The 25,216-nt window shown below is 43.0% G+C and overlaps 1 protein-coding gene across 5 annotated transcripts in view; it reads left to right on the top strand.

Annotated features, from left to right (window-relative positions):
* MAPKAP1 (MAPK associated protein 1) overlaps nucleotides 1-25,216 on the top strand; it is a 241,155-nt gene that overhangs the window by 136,606 nt on the left and 79,333 nt on the right. For all 5 annotated transcript variants that reach the window (XM_052647826.1, XM_052647827.1, XM_052647822.1 and 2 more), the window contains one exon: nucleotides 9,378-9,487. In XM_052647826.1, the coding sequence (XP_052503786.1) occupies nucleotides 9,378-9,487 (110 nt within the window). The remainder of the gene's footprint in view (nucleotides 1-9,377; nucleotides 9,488-25,216) is intronic.

The raw sequence follows: 25,216 nt of genomic DNA, 5'->3' as shown, positions 1-25,216 counted from the left end.
GAGAATGGATTACTCTTAACGAAGTACAAATTAGGAGCCTGTTAGTGAACACTGCCTCCTTTACCAGATCAGCAAGCGGATTTCTAAGGTATCCATTGTTCTTGATTGATTTTGGACAGAGCCAATATATATATAAACAGGAGTCCCTAACTTGCTGACAGCTAGCTTCTCTGAGCCTAAGCACTAAAGTTGACTGTCAGAGGTATGGGAAGGGAGAAGTAGGGGACAGAGAGCTGGGTGAAGTGACCCCTAATACTAGTTGAGGGCTAGATCTCAGCTGATTTTCAGCATCCGAAGAAGTGCTCCTTACCAGCAATGACCAAGCCGAGGCCTGCTAGGCCGTTGGGCAGGTCAGACGAGCAGTGGACAGGAGAGGAACTCGTGTTGTCCATCTCTTCCCACCTCCCAAAACTCAAAGTGTCAGTTGCTCAGTTGTGTCCGACTCCTGCCAGGCTCCTCTGTTCATGGGATTCTCCAGGAAAGAATACTGGAGTGGATTGCCATTCCCTTGTCCTGGGGATCTTCCTGACCCAGGGATCAAACCCGGATCTCCTACATTTCAGGCAGATTCTTTACCACCTGAGCCACCAGGGAAGCACAGTTAGCCCCCAGCATAGGCTAATTCCATCAGAATTTGTGACACTGAATCGAGTTTAAAAAATGGCGATGCCAAAAGCAGTGTGTGTGGTGTCATTGCATTGCCTCTGTTGACATTATTATTTCACACTGGCATCCTACTCTGGGTGGGGAAGAAAAGCTTTAAGGGAAGAAAAAAACAATAAAACAGAATCCTCCTAAATCAGAAGTCAGTTAATTAAATTGCCCTGCCTATATATGGGTTTCCTTGGGCTTCTCTGATGGCTCAGTTGGTAAAGAGTCTGCCTGTAACGCAGGAGACCTGGGTTCGATCCCTGAGTCGGGAAGATCTCTTGGAGAAGGGGATGGCAACCCACTCCGGTATTCTTACCTGGAGAATTCCATGGACAGAGGAACCTGGTGGGATACAGTCCATGGGGTCGCAAAGAGTCAGACATGACTGAGTGACTAACACTTTCACTTTCATATGTGTTTTACTTTCAGTGTTTAATATATCAGGTGGATATGGGAAAGGGGCTGTTTTAACCAAAAGCTGCAAAGCATACAGAATTCAGTTTGGATTTTGCTATTTGGGAAATGGACCACTGGGTCAGTGTTGGAGGGCCTTGTACCAGAAGCTGGGCTGCCTTGGGCGATGTGGCCCAGAGGGCTCCCAAAGATGGCTGTGGCTTCTCTTGTCTGCATAAAGAGAAAGTTTAGCTGCTTTTTCAGGAGGTATGCCCTAGATTCGTTGTTCTTTCTGTATGAGGGCTTTTCAAAAAGGATCTCAGTGGTTTTAGAATACTTTCTTTATAATATACCCCAAGTGACCAGACCTTTATGAAAAGATAGCATTAAATTGAAAACTCACCTGCTCTTATGTGATATTGTCTTGATAGTCTGGAAAGGAGGTGGTGGGGGTGGGGAGGGATGAGCATTTTTGCACAGTCAGTTTGGTGCCCCATATAGCCCATTATCTCATTTATTCCTTATAAGCAACTCACCTGTATAAGCTGAGGATCAGAGACAAGTAGTTACCCAAGGTCAGACAGTTTGGTAAGGAGCAGGGCTAAAATAGGGCAGGGAATTAAAAAAAAATATGCCTCTGTTCTTTGTAATCAGGCCTGACAATATGTCTGTAAATTATCCTGGTTATTTATTGTTTGCTTGAGTCATAGAGGACCAACTGTGTGTTGTTTCTTTTCATTCTGCTGTATTAGCAAACATTTTCATTGTCCAGACTGTCCTCATGTATGGAAACGTAACATATGCAGCCTGTTTAATTTTGTATTTGTAAATCTGACTTGATTTCCTTTTTGGCAACAGCTACTGTCTAGAGAAAAGAAAAGATTTTTCTTTGTGTCTGTTTAAAGTGACAGGAATATTGGAGCAAGTAATAAAGATGGAAAGCATTAATTACATACTTCTAAGAATTTAAAGGTCAGACGAGCTAAATATGTATGTTTTGCTCCCTGGAATGTCTGTCTGTTGAAATGGTGCCAGGATAGCTTTGTTCTTACAATAAGAGCCCGTATTTTAGATAACCATCAAGTTACTCTGGTATCCAAAAATTATACCAGATTGTTGCTTCAGTTGCTATGAATCTTAAAAGTTTGGGACTCAGGTTTCTGACATTAATGTGATTTGTTTCATGATCCACCAGCTTTGGCCATGTTTAGTTACTATGTCTCATTTTGATTTCCTCTGTTCTCCCCTCAGCTTATGCTGGAGTCTGTCAGCTGCTGCTATGTACATGTCAGGCTAGTGACTTGTAATGTTTATTAATACAATGTCAGTCTTGCTGTTGAAAAAACCGTGATGCTTTCTCAGAAGGTTGCGGTAGAACGAAGTGTTTGATTTCCAGATCCTGTCTGCACTGCGTGGTGAATACATTCTCAGATGTTATGCAGTTCACTGACCTGACAGTTGTGGACCCCCGCCTGGGACCCCATTTCAGCAGGACATATCTGAACAGAAACAGTTTGCAAAACTTTACACACTTAAACTCCTGCCAAGGCAAACTGTTAGCCACTTGAGTTTGTTATAAATACCCAGTGGCAGTGGTTGGAAGTAGCCCATGGTGTGTTTTATATTCTGAACTGAATGTGAATGTCTTTGCGGTTATATAGAGTAGTAAATAATTGAGTTTGATTAGGGAGAGGGACCTCATTATCCCCCACCTGTGCCCAGCTGGAAGGGGAGGGTCGAAATGAAGCCATTAGCTGTCTCTCTTACTGGCATCTCAAAGAGCTCAAATACATCTGTGTCTTATTTTCTTTTCTGGCACAATCAGTCGAGCAAGCTAAGCAGGCATGACCGGATTTGGCAAGTCCCAAGGACTCTGGCAAAGACACACAAGGAGAAGGCGGAGGGACAGTCATTTTGGCTTCTCACTGCCCATTAGTCTAGTGAGTTATGTTTTTGGAAAATGTCTGTTTTGAAAAAGAGTACTTTGTCCAATGTCAAACATCACATAAGGCACACCATACACTTTGATCTTTAAAAAAAAAGATTTTTGTCAATGCAAGGGGAACCAAAATGTGGCATTCACACTAGTGTAAACTCTCTTTATGGATAAAATAATATACCCAAAGGACTTGCTTTAAAGCGGGCATGCTGCAGTTATTACAAGGCCTTCTCCCGCTCATATATTTTCATTTTCTACCTTGAAGTGCTCGAGAATGAACATGCATGGAATTGGGACCAAAGCAGGCTGGAAACCAAAGGGTTGCGTCTTCACTGGGATTATGAACCGGTCAGGGCTAGAGGAGGGGGCACTGCTCCTGTCAGCCTTGTCCCACTTCCACAAACTGAGGCTGTGGCTCAGGAAACCAGGACCTTCTCCAGGGGCTTTCAGAAAGGGGTCTTGTAGGTCACATGCTGAGTCTGAGAGTTGGGACATTTACAGTCAAACTGAATTTGTTGCAGTGGAAGTTGACCTTCACCGTAGACAGGTCAGTGGTTCTAATCTGGAAGATTTGTTCCCTGTAAGTCTCTTTTTTCCCCTGAGTTCCCCAAACTCCCTTGGCTATAGGGAGGTTTAAAACACAGGCTTTGGGGTCTGGCAAACCTGGGTTCAAGTTCTGGTTCCTCCACTTGGTAGCTGCGCAACTCCAGGCACGTGTCTCAGACTTGCCAGACCTCAATTTCCTCCATTATAAAATGGGACTGATGATAGCACCCACCTTTCCTGGGAGGATTAAGTGAACAAAATCCATATTCAATAAATGTCAACTATTGTCACTTTCTCATCATTATATATATCACTTCTTTGTACGAAGAAAAGCTGATAGTGGTATTTTGTGTCCTAAGTCACTTCAGTCATGTCCAACTCTTTGCAACCCCATGAACTGTAGCCCTCCAGGCTCCTCCATCCATGGGATTTTCCAGGCAAGAGTACTGGAGTTGGTTGCCGTTTCCTTCTCCGGGGGATCTTCCCATCCCAGGGATCGAACCCAGGTCTCTTACATCTCCTGAGTTGGCAGGTGGGTTCTTTACCACTAGCACCACATGGGAAGCCCAATAGTTGTACTGTCTATTGCTTATTACGTATTTTTTATGACAAGTATTACGTTAACTTAGAAGTATTTAGAAGTAAGCTGTTACGGAAAAACCTGAATGAATGTTTTGGCCAGCCTGGTATTTAGCCCTGAAAACAATGTTATAGTCTGAGAATTATCCTCTTTTTGTAGATGAGAAAACTTTAAGTTAGGGAGATTATATTATTTACCCAAGGAGGGCAGAGCTCGGACTCCAAAGCAGGCTCCATTCCATAACTTGCTGTGCTCCACTGCCTTCTGGTGTTGCCACCATTCTTCCAGTATGACGTAGAGATAAACAGCTATGTTTTGAGATAGCTCCACTAAGAAGCTTCTCTGACGCACCCCCACCTCCATCTGCTGGGTTAAATGCCTCTGTGTTTCGGCAGCATTCTGAGCTTGCCTTCATCTCTGTGCTGATCATGCAGAACTGTAATTCTTCCTTTACTTCTTTGTCTTTCTCTCCTGCTGGACTGTGCTATTAATACTTGGGTTAGGTACCATATAAATCCAAAATAGTGTCTTGAATAGATGACTGACCTCAGGTAGGTTCCCTAATATCTCCAGCCTCAGTTTCAGCAAAATGGATATAACAATGGTGTTTATTTTAGGGTAGAATAAGTTAATATAGATCTGAAAGGCCTGCCACAGCACCCGGCACAGACTACATGCTCAGTAGGTAGTAGATGCTACTATTATTGTTGGGTTTGTTGACTAATAACCTCTTATCTGGGTCTGCAGGTCCAGATGCTCTTAATAAATCTCACTGGATTTCTCTACCTTGTCACCATGATTTTTGACTTCCAACAACCCCATCCGAAGCAGAGTTAAGCTGAGGTGGAACATACCTACTTCTCTGGTTTATTCTCTTAAAAAGGAAAACCTTGAAACTGGAGCCCAAGGTGCCCTTCTTTGAGCTTCGGGGGATTTCAGTGCCTGGGCCGGAAGCTCTGTACTGATGAGATCCCAGTGCTGCCACCGTGCCCAGCAGATTGCACGTTGTGATGAAACTGTGTTATCAGTTATGAGGGTTGAGATCCATCCCCCCAGATAAGCACTGTCTGCTGGGGGTTTAGGGGAGACGGGCTGAATGGGGCCTCTTCTCTTAGGGTGAAGACTTGGGAACACACGAGAAAGAACACTGTAAACTCCTTCTACTGTTTGCCAGCCTTAGTTCCAGGTGCTCTGCATTTGTTGTCTGTTTTATTCTTCTGATAATTCTGTAGGCATGTGGCCTCCTCATTTCCTGGACACAGCTGAGGTTCCCACGTGTTAAGACAAAATTTCAGTTAGCCATGGAGCCAGGATTTGAACCAAAGGGTATTGAACTCCCAGCCCATGTGTTTTCCTCTGCAATATGTTGCCTTGCAACCTGCGTTCTGATCCCAGCTCTGCCCCTCTAAGTGGAATCTGAGCTTCTTGGATAAAGACCTGTGCCCCTACCTCTTCTCTGTCCCCCACCACCTCTAGGTTAACTTTTAGTGCAGAAACGCTTGTGTCAGGCTAATGCAGGTATAAAAACTTCCCTCTGGTAACCAAGTGGCTTTGCACTGGGACAGAGCTGAATTCCTCAAGTGAGTAATCTTTTTTTAAAATGCCCATACGTTTTTTTCAGTGGTTCCAAGACTTGACAGGGCCTAAGTTGGAACTGACTGAAGCATTCCTGGCAGCATTCAGTCAGCTCCCAGAGGTGGCACCTCGTCCTGAACCCACCACCGGCAGCCCGTGGAAGGGCTAGAATGCCCTGCACAGGCAGAAGAGAAGCCATCTGTCCACGAGGGAGGAGCAGTTTCTGAGCTGAGAGTGGGTTTGTAACCCATCCGTCTATCCATCTACCCACCTGTCTGTCCAAGGCCGAGTCATCCCCAGCACGGGTCACAACCCTGAGACTGGAACGCAGTGCTGTGAGGAAGGGAGGAAGGGAGGCAGGGCTGGCACCTTCCTGCCTGCTGCACACATTTCCCCCCCCGAGATCATCCTCTCCTCCGTCTCAGACCCAGTGCCCAACATTAAATAAAGGCAGCTTTAAAGGATGTATTTCAATAGACATTTTAGAAAGCCCATAAAAAACCCTAGATATGAAGAAACGAGGCATAAAACCCAGACTGTTTGGAAGTCAAGCTGAAAATTGTGGTAGCAAGCCTCCATATCCATTTATTAAATGGGAGCACCACATAACAGTTGCACCTCCATGGATTCTAAGAAGCATCTCGATCCAGTCCCCTTGGTGTCTTAGAAACATTTTAAGTCCCATAGACTTGGGACAGGATCCAAGGTTGGCATTGTATCTGGCAGGAGAGGAACAAGTGGAGTGTGAGGCTGACCCAAGGAAACTTTCATCAAGTCCGGCTGAGCATGCACGACGCAGGGGTCACAACCTCTTTCTCCTTTAAAAGGTGCTGGTTTTCGCCGCTGCCGAGCCTCTGAGCGAGAGCCCGCACACTCGAGAAGGCACATTCCGCGCCGAGCCTGCCCCTTCCCTCCACTGTTGTTTTCATTTTCCTCTCATGAACCCTGCTACCCTGGCTGCAGCGCGGAGGCTGTAAAGGAAGATGGAGAGCCGAGTTACCTCAGAATGATCACTATCGTTAACATTCACGGGTGGTTCACTTATCATTCCTGACTGCACAGACATGGCAGCCGCTCGGAAGCGTCCGCAGGTGTAGCATGGTGATACATATTACATTGTGCCACAATGGATTTATGTATTCTGTAACAAAAGAAAAGTGTAATGAAAAAATACAGAAGGTAATCCTTTATTCCCCCACCACGCAATTTATCAGTAATGCCGGTGGATGATAAGCGTCAGGGATTTCCTCTGCATGCTTTAACCTTGTCACCCAGGTACGTTTTGGTAAAATGACAGAAAAATACAGACGAGGGATTTTCCTCCGTTCAAAAATCTTTTTAAAAGGACACTTTTAATTTATGGAAGTTAGTCCCAACACAAGGCCTCCTTTCGAGCTTTTAGTCCGCCTTTGCTGAAAAGATAAACGTATGGTTGTGAAATAATGCTATCAGCCAGCAGCAGATTAGGCGAGAACCATGAGCAATTTACAAGCCAACTGAAATCTACAAGAGTTGAGGTGAAACCCGGAGCAGCTGGAAGTTCACAAGATGCAGCCCAAGACTAGTTTGCAAGTACCCAAGAACTGGTGTTCCCTTTTAGGTCCTCCTCATCCATCACCCGACATATTGTCACAGATGGAGCGCATACTGACTTCTGAGGAGAAAGCAGGGGAAGGCAGGTCTGAACGCGGACGACTGGCATTTGTTCCAAACACACACTGGCCTGGCGCCAGAGCAAATACCCGCAAGTTTATAAATGCACCAGGCACTTTACATTTCAGAACTCTTGCCAAAGTATCACTTACTACATCGCTCCCTAAATATAGTTTAAAAAAAAAAAGCTATTTCTTATTTTGCTTTGATCAGTAAAATAAACTTTTAAAAATTGTTCTGGGATGGGGTCCAGCTTCTGAGGTAAAGAACGGCCTGGGCTCAGGCATGATTCAGTAACAGAGTGTTCAGTAAAATTGGCTTGACAGTTCTCAGGCCTGCTGTTCGATAGCAAGAACTTGACCAAGTTAAAATGGATGATCGTGCTGGCTAGACCAGCATCGGCTTTTGCTTTTTAACAAATGGAATGTCAAGGATTAAACAGCAAGCCGTATGGAGAGGGAAGGGGGTGGAGATGTCTTTGTATTAGGGAAGCAAATTGGGTCCTTGGTTTTGAGATCAGCTCCCATCCCCCGTGGAAAGTCAGCCACCTGGTTGGTTCCAAGCTGGGTTGAAGGCCCCTTCCCAGCCTGTCCTACCATTGGGAAGCTTTTCCGTGGCTTAGCTTGGGGCTTGGCTTTTCTTTCCGATTTCTTGTCAGTATGAAGTTCTGCCATGTTTTTTGGCTGTGTTCCGTTTTGAGATTCTTGGTGGGGAAGTGGGAAGGCAACCAAACTCCTTGTGGCAATTCCCATGTTCCATAGTTGGAAACTTGGGTCCCATTTGTTACATGAGCTGCTTGGAATTGGCCTGTTTTGTTTCTCTGCCCAAGCATAGTGAGTAGTGTTTGTGATAACTTGCTCTTGCAATTAACAGTCTTAGTGAAGTTATATTTCACCCAGGGATGGGTTTCTTTTTCAAGGGTACTTGCTCCTTACCAGTTTTTTCCTGTCTAGATGACCCTTGCACCCCAAGTGTGATTGGCTGGAAGCTTATAAGTAGTGTTATTATTTTGTCTTGTAATTATTTACTCCAGCTAATATTTTGCTTGACCTTCTAGGACTGAGTAGATTAAAACATGACTACTGAAGTATACACAAACTGTGGGTTTTGGCTTTGTTTTTTTTTTTTTAATTAATGCTTCTTTATTTATTTGTTTGCCAGCTAGGAGGAGTCTTTGTTTCCCTTATTCTGAAGGGCTTTGGGCTACCTTATCCACCCCTGTGTCCCCACATTGGGTTTCCCAAGTGAAAGCGTTAGTCGCTCAGTTGTGCTCTACTCTTGGCGACCTATGGACGGTCGACCTCCAGGCTCCTCTGTCTGTGGGATCCTCCAGGCGAGAATACTGGAGTGGGTAGCCAGGCCCTTATCCAGAGGATCTTCCCGACCCAGGGATCGAACCTGGGTCTCCTACATTGCAGGCAGATTCTTTACTGTCTGAGCCACCAGGGAAGGCCAGGCTTCCCAGGTGGCCCAGTGGTAAAGAATCCATCTGCGAATGCAAGAGATACAGGAGACACGGGTTCAATCCCAGGGTCAGGAAGATCTTCTGGAGAAGGGACTGGCTACCCACTCCAGTATTCTCGCCTGGGAAATCTCATGGACAGAGGCGACTGTCCATAGGGGTGCAGAGAGCTGGACACGAGTGAGTGAGCACACACGCATGCACCCCACATTTCCCCTCGGGGGCTCCGTGAGCTTTAATATGACGGTGGTATCTGCCTGCAGTGACACCTGCTGACACAAGCCAAGTGTATCATTTGTTAGTCCCTGCTGTAGGATTTTACTAGTAGCCCACACAGACCAATTGGATTCATTTTAAGATAAACAGAAAAATCTTCCCTAATTCTGCCCTCTCTTTCACTTGAGACTGTTCATATTAGAATGCTTTTCTCTCTCTCTCATTAGAAGTAGGTTTATAACCCATTTTTTAATAATTGACACTTCAGTGTACACTTATTAATACTTAAACTCAGTGAAGACTGAATTCACATCCCTTTGTCTGAATATTGGTGATGATTTAATATTTGTCTTTTCCTGCAGAAATGCTGCTCACGGATTCTCCCTTATTCAGGTGGACAACACAAAGGTCACCATGAAAGAAATCTTGCTAAAGGCAGTGAAGCGAAGAAAAGGATCCCAGAAAATTTCAGGTGGGACAGTTAAATCACATCCTGGCAGTAGAAGCTTAACACTTAGTTAAAAATGCTGGGTGTGGGTGTGCATGTAGGTGGGTGTTTGATAGCTGGCTGGATTGGTTCAGATATCATTGCTAGGTTCAGTTAGCAAATGTACAGCATGAAGTGATTTTTAAGCTGCCCTTGGGTCTAAGGAAGGAATTGGGTCAGTAGCATATGTGAGAATATTGTGTTCATGTCACTTGTGGAAGCTTCTTCATTAATTTGTGATAGATTAAGACAAAGCTACTTGAGCTAACTGTTGGTTGGCGTAAAGCTATGTAGAAAAACTGCTTTTAATTTCATGTTTTCACAAAATTTTCCATGGAGGAAACTTCTGGTTGCTAGTGTTTGAGGTATGGAATAAAACATTTTTTCATTTTTACCAAATGAGAGCAACTGTTAAAAAAAAAAAAAAAAGAACCAGACTTTTTTAAAGAAATCACTCACACACAAGTAGCTGTTAATCACTAATTTCTCATTACCCAACTTTATACAGAAAATAAGCTCATGGTATTAGCTGTAACATTTAAAGGGTACAAGAAAAGAAAATATTCCCAGTATTGAGAAATATTTTGAGAAATAGCTCAAAGATCTATCATACCATAGCCAACTTTAGTATAAATCTGCCTATCTGTGACATGTCAAATATCTGAGTTTTGTAAACAAATGAGACTTCTTAAATACCTTTGGCTTATGTTTCAGAAAGGGCAACAAAGCATGGCTCAGGTTGAAGAAAATAGTTTTGCGTTCCTTTTAAGGGGAGGAATATAATCTGTTCCAGATTTAATTAGCTATCTTCAGATGAAAGCTGAAGTTTTAATAAAAGTTAGAAGAGATAACACAGTGAAGGACACGGATGAGCTGTCTCAAGGCCATATTCCCGGGGAACGATAAGAGCTGTAAAAAATGGCAGAGGAGAGCAATTGAATGGAGCAATGAAAATCTGATTCTCATAAAAAAGAGAGAGAGAGAGAGATGCTGGTAGGGGCGGTTGTAGATGAGACCTGCTAGCGTCTGCAAGCAATTTGGATGCTTGCCAGGAGTCATTGTTCACCCTCGGCTGTGGCGGCTCCGTCCAGATGTGCCAACTGCACGTTTCGGCTTTTGCCAGCTGACTGCGCCGTTTGATAACCAGCTCTCTGGATGCCCATCACTGGCCGCAGAGATAGAATTAAATGATGATGATCTTCCCACAAGTTGGGAGAGGAAACAATGCATATAAATCTTGATTTCATCTCAGCATGAGAAGTCTTTATCCATCATCACTCATAATGAACAAGTCGTTAGCTGGGATGAATGGTGTTCTGGTTTTTCCAAACACCTCTTTTGTTCATTTTTTGGGTGACTTTTATCCATTGCGTGGGGGTCAAACCTCTTTGCATTTAAGAGATGATTGAAGAGGCATAGCCTCTCCTTCCCAGGGGAAGGTAGATATTTGGGGGGTTCTAGGTGCCAATCTAATAGCGTTTAAACAGCTTCAGTTATTTACAAATGTTAAATGAGCATTCATCTACCTTTAGGATCCTGGTCTTTTCCTCTTGTTTTTGTTCCTAAATTTTTTGTATACTAGTTTATGACATATGTATTATATTCAAAGATAGCTTTATTCTGAATTGCCCAAGAGGAGGTAGAACTAACTTTTTTCACCTTCTTAATAGAAATTCTGCTGTTGCAGATTTTTTTAGATCATGAAAGCTCATGAACTCACTGCCATAAGCTGAACCAGTGTCTTTCCCTCTGTCTTCAGCTTCCCTGTCCAATTCCAGACCTATTTATCTGTGTCCATCTCCAGCAACCACGGTTATCATACACACATTTATTTATGTTCACCTTTGTGCACACATCCCTGCTGTTGCCGTCAGAATCTTTGCTGTATCACTAGTGAAGAGTTTGGACTTGTTGTCTGAAGAACAGTGATCTGCATTATTTATTCCTTTCCATACTAGAGAAGTCAATTGAGATTGATGCATTTACATAAATTACTGTCCATTTTCTTGATCCAAAAGGCTTTTAAAAATAAGAACCTCTTTCTGTTGCTTTGTTAAGTCTGGTCTCAGGAAATAGAAGGATCTCCAGTTTGGAAACTGGATGTTTATTTAAGGTTGGCTCGATAAAGGCAGGGTATGTTCTGTGTCTTTGAACTTTGTATTGTGTAGTGGACTTGTTTTGGAGGGGATTAATGAAGAGGAAAATCCTCCTGTCATAGAGAGAAACACAAGTACGTTTACTTTAAAAAAAAAGTCTGTTAGTGCTGACAGTTGGCTATGAAATACTTGTTACTTACCCATCCTGACACCTAAACTTAGTCATGAACTTGGTGGCAGGATACCAGGTTAAAGATCCTCATTCTGCCCTTCCTAAGCCTCTCCCACAGGGACCTGCTCAGTCTTTGCAAGAAGGTGCCTGCCCTGCCTGATGTCTGGCTCAGCCCTCTCTTCAAACAGCTTTCATTGGATTGAGCACAGAACAATATTTGTCTCTGCTACTCTTATTTAACTTAAGTGAGAAGGGAGGAATACCACTTAAGATTAGACAACATGTTCCACGTGGGGTCAAGAATTCTCACACTATTTGTGCATTAGTGGTTAGTTGTACTAGACCAGGATTTCAGAATTCCTTTGCTGGGCTGACAGTGAACTTGGGCTGCTTCCTTACAGACCTTTAACATCTCTCATCTGTTTTTTCCAACTGACCATACAACTCTCTGTTTAATGATAATAAATTGAAAACTTAAACTATTTCTTTATTAAATCAGGCTGTGGGCTTAATGACCATCCTAGTGTTTAAATACTCTGTTGCCCTGCCCTCTAGCATTCCCTCACCAATTTTCTTTTATTGAAAATGAGAAGATGGCAGATATTGAGCAAAATAATAATTCTTTGTTTAGGTAAATAGCTTTGTCAATGGAAACCTTTAGGGTTTTATTATAAAATATTTTTGCTTTTTATGGATAGAATATCATTACAGACACTTGTAACTGATCTAAAATTTTGACTTGCATTATTTGTAATTATTTCATCAAGTCATAACTATTTATGAACACTGCAGGGTTTTGCTATTAATATTCATGTACTGAACTTATGGTAATCTTTCCACACTGTGTTCCAGTCAGTTCTCTGCTAAGGCCCATTTTTTAAGCCCATTTTTAAATGTCTCTTTTAGATTCTCTCTCCGGCTTTTCATTTTATTACTGACCTACTTGACATTTGGAATCTACCTGCATTAGCAGAAAAATCCCTGCTGTTTTAAGAAAATTGTAAATGAAAAATGTGGTTTTAGAAGAATTAGCAGAAACTTCTTTACTAACTTTAAGTTGGGTGGGTATGTTTTTGACATAATGAAGAATAGCCTGTCAGATCCCTTTATTTAATCAATAAAAAATACTGACCTGTTATTTAGTGAGTAAAGGCTTTATTTAGTTCATGAAGTTCTCCTTTTATCAGGTTCATCCTCAAAGTCAGTAATGAGCTTCTTAGTATTTTGTTGTTATTTGAAATATTATTACCAGTCTCCTAAAGTGTATTGTTGGGTATGACAGAGGCAGTTGAGAAATGAAGGTAGATACAAATTCAGTTTTAACATTGATGCAGAAGTATAAGTATCTCTGGATCTACACAGAGAGAAGGCTTTGAAGTAGGTTTTTCTAAGCAGAATAGTTTTCTGGCTCTATTTGGAGGTGTTCTTCTTTATCATTTGCTGAAAGATTGAACCAGAAGCATATTAACTTTTTTCCTCCCCCCCTGTCCATTCTTGCCTTTTAATGTGAAAGATAATTTTCTATTAGTTTGAAGATCCTTTTTGAAAAGTTCTTGTAATATTGTTAATAAGACTTAATGGCACTCATTGCTACTTTTCTTGTACAAAATTTCACCTAGAATTTGAGAGAAATGTTAACTATGTCAAGTGAACTCCCTCTTTTAACTTCTCCATTCAGAGGCACAGACCACATTGTTGACTGCTAACTTACTGTGTTTTCACTTGACCCCTAGAATGTCACCAAGGGGATAGTCTAGTCTAGGACTTCTCAAGCACTATTCCCTAAAGTACCACGAGGAGCAGAGAGGCAAGTGAACGTCTCACACAGGGTGTGTGGGGTTCTGGTCTGAGGGACAGCCAGTGATGACATCATTGGATTCTCAAGTTTCATCTTAAAAATTCATGTAAAATGTAAATATCCGTACTGTATTTGTAGCTGTGTGTACATTCACTCCTCATGTCCTCTCCTGGGTCAGACCTGTGCTGGGGGCAGGGAGACAGTGGTGAAGCAGATCTGTAGGGCCCTTGCTGAAGAGGAGCTTAGGGGAGAGTAAATGGAAGGGGCTGAGAGCGAAAAGCTGAGATGCAGAGGTACTCACTGCTTTTCCTAGGATGGTCAGGAAGGTCCTCTCAGAGAAGCTGACAATTGAATTGTGACCTTCACATTGAAGCAGTGAAGAGTTGGAGAAGGGCAGTATCTTTCAAAGCCTTGGCTGTTAAAGGCATACTGCTTTAATATAAAAAGAACATTTCCATTTACTTCGCAGTTAGTTAGCTTTCTGCTCCCCTCAAAAAAATTGTAGTGAAAATGATCATTGAATTCTTCCCTGTGCTAGCTTCGTACATCATCTGAAACATAAGTGAGTCTTTCCTTTTTTACCTCCAGAATATATCCTAAATTCAGTCTTTTCCATCTTCATTGAATGAGTCCAGATCACCGAGACCTCACCTGGACAGTTGAACCAGCCCCGTGGCTGCTTTTTCCTGCCTCTGCTCTTGGCCCCTCCAGTCTCTTGCCTACAAAGCAGCAGACAGAGGGGTTTTTAAAAAATATAAATCAGATCGTATTCGCTCCAAACCCTTGAATGACTGCCAGTTGCATTCTGAATAAAATCCAAACTTCTAACCACTGTGAAATACACTGAGGCCCAAAGAGGGAATGGGACGTACAGAGGAAAGAACTGGAAAGCAGTACAGAGCTGATGGTTAGAGTGTGACAGAGAAGCACAGATCAGGCCCAGAGCCCAGGAAGCCGAGGTGTCGACTCACAGCCTGTGACCTAATGCAGACCTGCTGGAATAGGCCGGCAGCACCTGGGTCGGGCCCGGACTGTCTCCCCGCAAACTCACATGAGAGGCCTTACTTTCAGGCCAGATAGGCCTAGACATTTATATACAATACTACTGTTAAGAATGTTTTAAGGAGATTTGTATGTCGGGGAGAAACTGTTCCTTCCCCAAGATCTTCTAGCAGGGTTAGAGCTGATTTGTTGAGTGCCTTTGTGTACTTACAGCATCTTGTTTAATCTGCACAACACCCCAGACGGGAGATCTTATTGTGCCTGTTTTATAGATGAGACTTTAAAAATGATAAAAAGTAGAGGGAAATGTGCATCTTAGAAATAAGGAGCTTTGATAACTATGTGTGTAATCATACACTTTGCTCTCTCAGCCCCCCTTTCCTCAGTTCTTAGAGAAATTAAAGTTACCCAAATTTCCCCAGTAAGCAGATGACAGAATCCTAAATTGGAGCCCAGACTTTTTTGACCTCAAAGCCCATACTCTTTTTATTGCACCGTGTTGCTTATTAGAACCCTAATGGGAGAACAAATTTAAAATTCTGTAAACAGAAATGTTCATTGATTCTAAGATCTAAATGCACCAGGGAAGTGCAGCATTTAAAGGAACCCTGTGGTGAATCTGGATATAAAGCCAGGAATTCTTTTTGTAATTGCACAGTTTATCTGTATTGGTGTCAGTTTTAATGTTTTATGTCTAGCTTTCTTAAAGCAACATACACCTGTCCTGAGCTGCCCTATGGAAAAGGGAAGCCCATATGTTTTAGATGGAGTAGGGTTTTTAACACTCTCCTAAGCTAAAGAATCTTCTGGCTGTAAAACTGAACAGAGTCCTGCTTCTCGTGTAACTGTAAAGACAGAAAAACCCAGTTCACCTTCCTTCTGTGGAAGTAGTCTGCCAGCCAGAAACACAAGACAGGTACTTTCCTTATGTTGTAGCAAATAATACCCTTTTAAAAAGGAGAAAGAAAAGGTAAATAGGACTGTTTAAATGTTCTTTGTCAAAAGGGCAGTAATTTCTGCAAAAAAACTTCTCCTTAAAGAGTAAGTAATCATACAGATGTCACTCACGTGTGGGAGCTGGATAAGAAATAAAGACCTGATGCTTGGTGTCCAGTGACCCAGTGGGAAAATGATACAGTAAATGCGGACTGCCAGGATGCTTACAGGTCAGAAGTGGCCCCTGCAAGGAGCTTGGAGTTAAATATTCCCCCTGCCTCCTTTCTCTGCCTCTTTATCTTGTGGTTTCATCTCACCTGAGCCTCCCCCTGTCTGGAGTGCTCTGCGGCTCCTGATGGATCTTCTTGAGTATAGAGCAGAGCACATTAAAGATGGCATTGCAGTCAACTATTTTATCCAGAAAGCCTGGAAATTTAGAGAATTTATGTCAAGCAAAAATCTTTTGGAACCACTTTAGAGACCCAATTATTTTAGAAGGGTGTTATGAGCTCTTGCAGCTGCCACATCAGAAAAACTCGAAATATATCATTTGCCAAAACTACGTTTGACCAGCATTTACTCTTCCTACTAGTTGCTAATCTTTCAGAAGTTCATTTTCCATCACAAAATCTATTCATTCACCCCATCTGGGGCAGTCACGGGCATGGATTAGATTAAAGGGGAAAAAAGAAATGGAAGGAAGAAAAAAGACAAAGACTCCCAACAAGTTCCGTGAGGGTAGAGGGGGCGCGTGCATTCTGGAGTCAGGGACCTTTCCCGGGACCCACTAGGGACTAATTCTGAAACCCCACTAATTTAATAATAGCACTTCAGGAAAGAAGAAAGAAATACTACTATATTAAATGTACATATGGGTTGTAAGCTGTAGCCTGGGTTTTTAAGTGTTTTAAAATGTATTTTTGGAGTAAGAAAACCGAATGTGTCATCATGTACTTACCTTTCTGAGCTTTCCTCTCCTGAGCTGTAACATCCTGAGAGGATGAATCAGGGGCCCCGTACAGAAGGCCTGTGTGCCCAAGAGCTCCGGATGGCTCTGAGACCCCCTGCTTGGTGCCGTGATCATCGCCCAGTGCTGCCTCTCCATTCCAGCCACCGTGGGAGAAATCAGGTAGAAAGCCTGGTGCAGAAACAGACTCAACAGAAGAGGCTCTAAACTACGGAACATGCGCTACCAGAGCAGCAGAAAAGAGAGGCAGGGCCTGAGGAAGGACGCTCCGGAGGAAGCCATTTGACAGCTTTGTTTTGAAGATTAACTAGGACTTTGCCAGATGGATAAGAGAGAAAAACATGCCAGGCAGGGGTATTCTAAGGTATAGTCACAATATTCCAACTTTCTCGAGCAGGGATGGGGCAGAAGAGGATAAGCTGCTAGGCAGGGCCAGAGCCGATCAGGCCAGGCTTCTACTTCTGCTCAAAACTAGAAGTCCATTTATTTATTGGGGGGCAGTTATGCCGAAGGCACTGTCTAGACACCAGGGATTTCACGGAAGCCAAGAACTGGTCCTTACCCTCCAGTCGCTTAGTGTTTAGTTGGGGAGAGAACCAGGCCTTCCCAATGCCATGCAAGCGCTGAGTGGACACAGTGGAAGGGGAGCCCTGGGCCGGTGTCAAGGAGTCAGGGAGGACTATCCTAAGCAAATACTCCAGCTGAAACCGGCAGGTGAGTAGAAACTGGCCAGGTGAGGCGGGTTGAGAGTGAGCTCTTCAGCAGGAGGAACAAAGTAAGAGCCCTTTGTGCCTTCTGGAAGCCGCAGGTGGCTCAGTACAGTAGCGTGGTGGAGTAGGAGGAGCTGGGAGGATGGTGTGCTGGACCAGACCATGTTCATGAACTGTGCTGAATTTGAATTTTATTATGATGGCAGAGGTGAATCATTGGAAGGAGAGCAGTATAGTCAGAATTTCTTTTAGAAAATGTGCTATTGTAATACAAATGGATTTGAGGACACGAAACAGGAGGCTCTAGAGGATTCTGTCCAACAGGCACCGGGTGTGGAGACAGTGGGTGGTGCTCAATTCAGGAGGCAGAGGGTGGACACCGCGGTCAAGTCTCATTTCTTTTATTCAAGCTGAACGCACAGTTTAGGGGAGAATTGAAAAAGCTTGGCGCTGCCACCAGGTCTCCTGGCTTAGTATTTAAACAAGGTGGTGGCAGAAGATAGGCTTTTAAAGAGTTGTGGTCTTTTTGAAATAAAATTAAATACTGGTTGAAAACAAAATTCTAACTTTTTGGAGGTGTGTGAAGTAAAAAGTGAAGGTTTTTTCTTTGTTTTGAACCATTTGGTTTTTTATTCACTTCACATGCAGGTATGCATATAGGCTGTAAGTTTCATGTGGGAAGGACCCTGTTTTATGTTTTTCTTTAAATCACTGAATACCTAACATCTAGCAGAATGCCTGTCAAATAGAGGACACCAAAAAAAGTTTGTTAAGTGAACTAATGAAATATATATTCATGTCATTTAAAAATAACACCCTGTAACAGATATGATTTTGCTTTTTTTCTTTTTTAACTCAATATTGTGTCATAAGCATTCTTCTGTGTTAGAGTGACCACTGCATTTTTATCTTTTTAGTTGAATTCATTTAACTTAACTCTCCATTGATGGACATTTCGATGATTTCCAAATTTTAAGTATTAAAAAAACATGCAGTGAGCAATCTTGTAGGAATATTCATTTCACATTTTTGCTAGGTTTTAAATATGGGAGTGTTTGTCAGAGGTTTGTTTATTTACAGTGTTGAGAAAAACAAACTTCCCCTCAAAGCATCTACCCGTCCTTTGACACGCCCAGAGTACATGGGAGCGCCTCTTTCCTCACCTTGTTCCAGCACTGGATGTCGTCAGTCTTGAACTTTTGCCAAGCTGATGGTTGGCAGTTAATAGGTAGTTTTAATTTCCATTTCTAGATTTCTAACATAATTAAACATTTTAAAAGTTTTTATTAGTCACTTATGGACAGGGAGGGCTGGCGTGCTGTGATTCATGGGGTCGCAAAGAGTCGGACACAACTGAGCGACTGAACTGAACTGAACTGATCTTCTAAAAGATCATTCTTATGTCACTTAACTGTTTTAGTGGGAAGAAGGATTGAGAGGAAGTCTAATTTCAGAAAACTGTTGTTAAGAAATGCCCCCATAGTTTAGATACAATTCTTCCCACCCCGCCTACCTCTTTCTTGCCCACACAGATGCGCACGCGCGCGCACACACACCCCAATATGTGGAGAAAGGCATGCATCCAGCCCAGGCCATTTTGCTTGTTGCCGCCTGGCCATTTGTTCACCAGCAAACCTTTTTTCCTCCCCTGTGTTTAGAGAGAACTAGCTGGTAATTTGCAAGGCTGCACTTCACCTTATTTGATACTTGTTGTTGTTACCCGCTTGCTTTGCTATCAAACCTAGTTTCAAAACCAGATTCTTGGTTAAATAGTTTTAGGTTGGTACATAATATACAGTTCTTAGAAACTGCATCATACTGGAAATCAGAAATGTAGACAAAAAAGCTGTCACCCCTTAAGAGGTGTAATTTGGGGAGGCACGTTGCAGGATGCATCTGGCAGCTTTATGAGCAGCACCAGCACCAAGGGCAACTGCAGGGGGTTAATGGGGACCCTGCATCATTCCTTGCCGTGTGCCTGGTGAGTAAACTCCTAGAAGTTTCTGGGAATGGTGGCAAGTGAGGAAAAGGCTGCAACCAACAATCAGTGTCACAAAGTGGGGATGACTAATTCGCTGAGGAGATCGTTGAGACAGATGTTTAATTAGCTGAAGTCAGAGTGGATAAATTGGGAGAGGACTGCCTATGCAGAGAGATGCCTTTTTCCCTCATCTCTCATTTAACTGTGGGTTGTTTTTTTTTTGTCCTTACCGTTTTCTTTTTGAAGATAACATCCTCAGAAACCGGGGGGGAGCAGGAAAGAAGGGGTGGAGAGAAAGTAACCTTTGTTTACACTTACTGAACAGTTACTGTATTCTGATATTTTTGTATTTAACCTTTACAGAAGTCTTGTGCGATGGGCATTATCTCCTTACTGTGATCACGAAAACTGAAGCTGTGTGCGTGCATATTGTGTATGTTTATGAGTGCATACTCATGTGTGTTACTAATGAGTAAAGTAGGTGAGATACGAACCTAGACCCCTTAATTCTTGAGCCCTTTTGTTTTCCTCTACCACAGTTTTTCAGTGCAGTGCAGATGAGGGAACTTTCTGGGAGTAAAGGTATTGACAGGAGCTGGTATCACACAGGTGTATGCATTTACCAAAACTATCAAATAGTACTTGTAAAATATATGTGTTTCATTGTATGTAAATTTTACCAAAATATTAAAAAGATTCTTAAACAAATGTTGAAAACCAGTTGCTGTTAATCACACTGAAGTACTTAGGCATGACTGTACTGACATCTGTTCCTTACTTTGAAATACACTTTTTAAAAAAAGATGGACTGAGAGATAGATATATGATAAAGCCAATACAGTAAGGTGTTAATTGTAGGATCTAGGTGGTGGTTACCTAGATTTTCAGTGTACCTTTCTTTTAATTTTTTGTGGTTTTAAAAAATGTTCAGAAGAAAATAGGAAAGAACTCATTAAAATGTAAAAATATATGATTTAAATTCTGCCCATACTGACATAAATTTCTGAACTTGCAAATATACATCCTCATGGCATAGAAAACACTAATATTCTTTTTGTAAGATGCTTTATCTTTCATTACTTCACATGTTAAATGATACCTTTGAGGTCACAGTTTCTTTCCATTGACCTCTAGTTTTAAGTAGCATGTGGAGTTATGAATGTAATAAGAACTGCTGCCACTCATTGAATGTTCAGACTTTACCAGGCAGTCTACCACTTTTTAAAAAGATCATTTCAACTAACCTTAAAACAACTATTTGAATTGGTTGTTATTTTTGTTTTATAAATGAGAAAGCTAAAGCTCAGAGAAGCTGCAGGACTGGTCCTAGGTCACAGGTAAGCTGAGAGCTGGGGCTTGAATCCAAGTTTGGGCTCCTAACCATGGTGCTGTCCTTCCTGGCAGAGGTGACAGGGTCCCCAGCTCAGTGGGGGCGGGGTGCTTTCCTCCCAGCTTCAGCTGATGACAGCGTGATTCATGGAAGGGGCTTAGGTTGTAGAACCAGCCCAGCCCAAGTCCCCAACCCAGCTGTACCGTTCATACCAGCTATGAAGGTAGGCAAGTCAAACCTTTCTACCTCAGTTTTCTCTTCTGTCAGTAGGGGCAGTCCTGTCTACCTTGCAGGGTATTGTTGTTTTGACTGAATGCATGTAAAGCACTCAGTCTATAGGAGGCATTCAGTGAGTGTCACTGCCTTTATCCCCATGGCCACAGCCACACGAGGCATACTGTAAAACCTGGCTTTCTAGGTTGTGATTTCTTTCCTACCCATAGGACTTGGCCTTTGCCTGTGCTTTTTGTTTTTCCAGTAAATTAAGCTTATGGAGAGCTTGTGCCCTGTGAAAGAGCCAGTCTTTGGATTTGTTTGGATGTGGATCTGTCGGAAGCACCCTTTACATGGAACAAGGGGAAAACTTGACCCAGAGCGTCAGCTCTAATTGTTTTTGACTAACAAAACCCAAACCATACATATCGGGGTGGCTTAATGATCGGGGCTCATTTGTCATGTAGCTTATATCAGCAAATTTAATTTACTCCAACAAAGAGTCTAGAGACAAAGTGAACAAACCATCATTGCCTGTATCAAACATGTTTACAAGTGACTTTTAAAAGCCCCTGCGTTAACAGTGAGTAGCTCATAAAGGCTATTGCTTCTTCTCAGAAAACATTTAGAAGAGGAAACAGAATTAAATACCAATATGATTTTTGAGTGAATGACTACAGACAGAGAGGTTTGGGGTGCTGCCTCTGCCCCTTAATTTCCCCTACCAAGAGTCTTGATCTTCCCCAGAGGAAGTAGAAAGTCCCCTTGCTTCTGCTGAAAGCCCTCTTTCTTGGGGCAGGCCATTAGTGTGTTTATCCTCTTAGGAGCTGCGAGCTCCTCTACCAAGACTGAATTTAGCCACCTGAAAAACCATCACTTTAGAACAGTTGCCCCTCCACAGAAGACTTCTCCAAGACCAGCCCGGGGACCTGAGACACCTACTCCTTCCTCACAGCTTTCGGAGGCCCTACCATGGAGCTACTCTTCCCCCATAAGCAATTTAATAGACAAGTGTTCACAGTTTCAGTAACTACTTTCCATAACAAGCTTTTCGTTTTTGAGTAAAGCCATAAATACTGGGCTTTCTGCAGCAGCTCTAAATATTTTCAGAAAAATAGTCTTCAATGAGGGTGTTCCTTTTTCTACTGTACCTTACAGTGGTGCCCAGAGACAAAGATGACTTACAGTCAGAAGACATCAGGAGTGGCACTGGGAAGCAAGTCTGGGGAGGACGTGTTGGCACCTACTTCTCCCTAGCTCCTGATCACAGCAGGCCAGTCGGCAAGTTGCAGGGACTCCACTGTGCCGGCAAACCAATTTTTCCAACAGAAAGACAGTGAGATGTGATTAAAACCCAAGTGCTGCAAGAGATACGAGGTGGTCTGTTAGAACTCCTCAATCTTCCCTTTAACTGTCACCACATAATTACAGAAATACCAAATCATAACCCCAGCTTCCCCCACCCTTTGTTCTTGGCATATTGTGTTTAATAGAATAGTGTGAATTAGGATGAAGTTAAGACAAAGTGTGACTTAAGTCTGAAAAATCCCAAGGGTCCTTCAGACCCCTTGAGCACAGTGTGTTCCACACCAGACTCATCACTCAGTAAATGTTGATGGAATCTCTGCTGTGTTGCAGGCATTGGAAAAGAATGACCTGGCCTCTTCCTCGAGAGCTCTCATCCCAGTGGGGAGATGGCCAATAAAAAGTAAGCAAGCCAACAAGATGCCTCTGATGGAAAGTCTCTCTTCCAGCCTTTAGTCTGCCCACTTTCTGACAAAAAGGACTTCTGTGAGAGCCAGGTTTGTCATTTGAAGGGAGTACATCTCATCCTCAAGATAGGGCATTGCCTCGGCCTTTGCATTTCAGTAGGTCATTTCCATGCACCTCCTAATTGGCTATCGACACCACTCTCTGATGCAGGAAGAAGTGTACAGGATAGCAGGGGCTGAGTGAATTCATGAGCACTGAGGGACCCATTCAGGTCCACAGTGGAAATTGAGAGGCACCGGCCGTATCTCAGCCTTGGAACTGCTAGAGATACACTGACCCTCGGCCACTCTGCCTAGCATCAGAGGGTTCCTAATACGTCGATCTTGCCAGATGTTGGAGAGTCCCTACCAAGGCAAAGGATGAGAACCCTCCTTTCCTTTGGGAGAGGGTTTAGGATGGGGGCAGTGAGCTTTCACTGGAGTCAAATGGAGGCCCTTCATGCAGAAGAATGGGTTCCTTTCAGTTTACCAGCACCAGACCTCAGCAGCACCATAGGTGGCCCGCAGTTGGTGGCTAACACGTGTTGTTGAATGAACTAAGGAGGAGCAGCAAGAGCCCGACTACGGCCCACAGCTGCTGCTCTCTCTCCAGCCCAGGCCCAAGGCTGCTCATTTCCTATTTAGGAATGGACTTTGACTATTGGAGGTCAAACTTCCTTCAAGAATCAGATCATTGAATGAACAACATAAATATCCTAAAAGTGAAACGCAGCGCACATCAGCTGAAATTAGTGTTGCCTCCCAGGTTTCCTTACTCACTTGGATCTCTAATGAGACCTGCGGGAGCCAGAGGAGTATGCCAGAAAGTCATTTTAAGTATTGATGATCAAGTAGGGAGGAGGAGGCTACTGCCCACGCTGTATCAGAGGAAAATAAAATAGAATAAAACAAAGACGCTTCCAAAGGGGAGGGAAAGAGACCACACACTAAATCTTCATCTTCCCTAGCGGCCATTAAGAGGTGCTGTCTGATACTTATAATAATGTCTAAAACAACTGAATAGGAATGCTAAAAAGGAATATAAAAGTGAGTGCCAGAAGAAATAACATTTAAGCTGACTGCCTCTAAGGACGGACTCAGGGATGGGCAGGGAATTAACTGCTTTTTGTTATAGGACTTGTAGTATTAGAATTATAAAACTGTAGATATAGGTTACTTTGATAAGAGTAAGAGTAGTTTTTAAAGTTTAAAAAAAAAAAAAAGACTGGAATTCTAGAGCTTAAAAAAGCTTCCTCTTTTTCTGTCTTAATTACGTGGACTTTCTCTACTTGGAAATTTCCTGTTCCCCAAAAGCCACCATCCGTCCTGTTCCCCAAAAGCCACTGTCTGTTGGATGTCAGCTTCCTATGAGAACATCGTTATTAAATAGTCGCATTTCCAAACCTTTTAAGACCAAAACGTTATATAAGTGTAACTTACACTGTGACTTTGCCAACATCTTGTCTCTGTGACCTGTATTTTCCGTAGGTTAAAGCACAAACTGTTAACTGAGTTACTCTGTCCCATTCTAAGAGTGACTAATACCTCAAATATAAATGAAAACAGCTGCTTTTCCATAACATTGGAGTCCCAAACAGCTGTCACATGTTCATTTGGACTGTTTTTTCCCTTTTTTTTTTTTTTTTTTTAATCGAGACAAAAATGAGTTGACTGGATCTACGAATCTGTTTAAGTCTGTTGTCTATCTTCTGTGGAGAGGTGGCAAAGAGATCGTAGAAAGGCCCATTGAGCTAGAATGTAGCTGTCCCAGTTACATCCTTACAATGAAAACCCTGTGATGAGACCCTTCTTCTGTGCCAGGAACATAAGGTCTGTAAGGGCCTGGCAGGGCTGCTGCTCGCCGGCTGCCTTCGCCAGCGAGCTGGGGCCTCCCAGCCGTTGTTCCCTCTCCAGCCGAAGAGACTGTGGAGTGCCACCCGCTGTCTTCCCAAAGCCTGAAGCTGCACACTCTCCTCCTCCACAGCCCTTGGAGGATTGCTTTCAGGGTGTGGCTGTTACCGAGCAGAAGCAGGCCTCCCTTACTGGCTTAAAGCTCGCCACCACTGCGAGTTGGGTGACCGTGAGAACATCTCCCACTCTGCAGTTTCTTGCCTTAGTTTGATCTTCAATAAAATAAGGTCACAGCTAGATCACAGGCTGCTTGTTAGCAGTCTTAACCGAAAAGCTTAATCCCTGGGTTCTAGAAACATCTCCCTGGTTCCACTCCTGCTCCTGTACTCTTTTTAGCTGTGTGGTGAGTCACTTAGCTCCTTTGAACTTCATTTTCCTCTGTGCTTGCATGCTCAGTCACTTCAGTGGTGTCTGACTCTTTTTGCAACCCTATAGACTGTAACCCTCCGGACTTCTCTGTCCATGAGATGGTCCAGGCAAGAATACTGGTGTGGCTTGCCATTCCCTCCTTCAGGGGATCTTCCCAACCCAGGTATCAGACCCCACACCTCTTGTGTCTCCTGCATTGTAGGCAGATTCTCTACCCACTGAGCTACCTGGGAAGCCCTTCCTCATCTATAAATGAGAATATTAATAGTATTTTCTTCACGGCATTGTTTAGAGAATTCGATAGAGATCCATATCAAACACCAAGCACTTAGCTGTTATTATTTTATTAGTAAATATTAGTCCTGTCCCTTCCCTTCAATTTCACTGTTATGAGACCCAGTCATACTCAGAATTTTGTGATAGCACATGTTTTTTTATGTGTATGACTGCTTCGAGTCTTGGTTCGGTAGAGACTCTA

The sequence above is a fragment of the Budorcas taxicolor genome, chromosome 11 (genome assembly GCF_023091745.1).
Source record: "Budorcas taxicolor isolate Tak-1 chromosome 11, Takin1.1, whole genome shotgun sequence".
Lineage (NCBI taxonomy): Eukaryota > Metazoa > Chordata > Mammalia > Artiodactyla > Bovidae > Budorcas > Budorcas taxicolor.
Note: the sequence above shows the minus strand (reverse complement) of the source record. Positions and strands in the feature narration are given on the sequence as shown.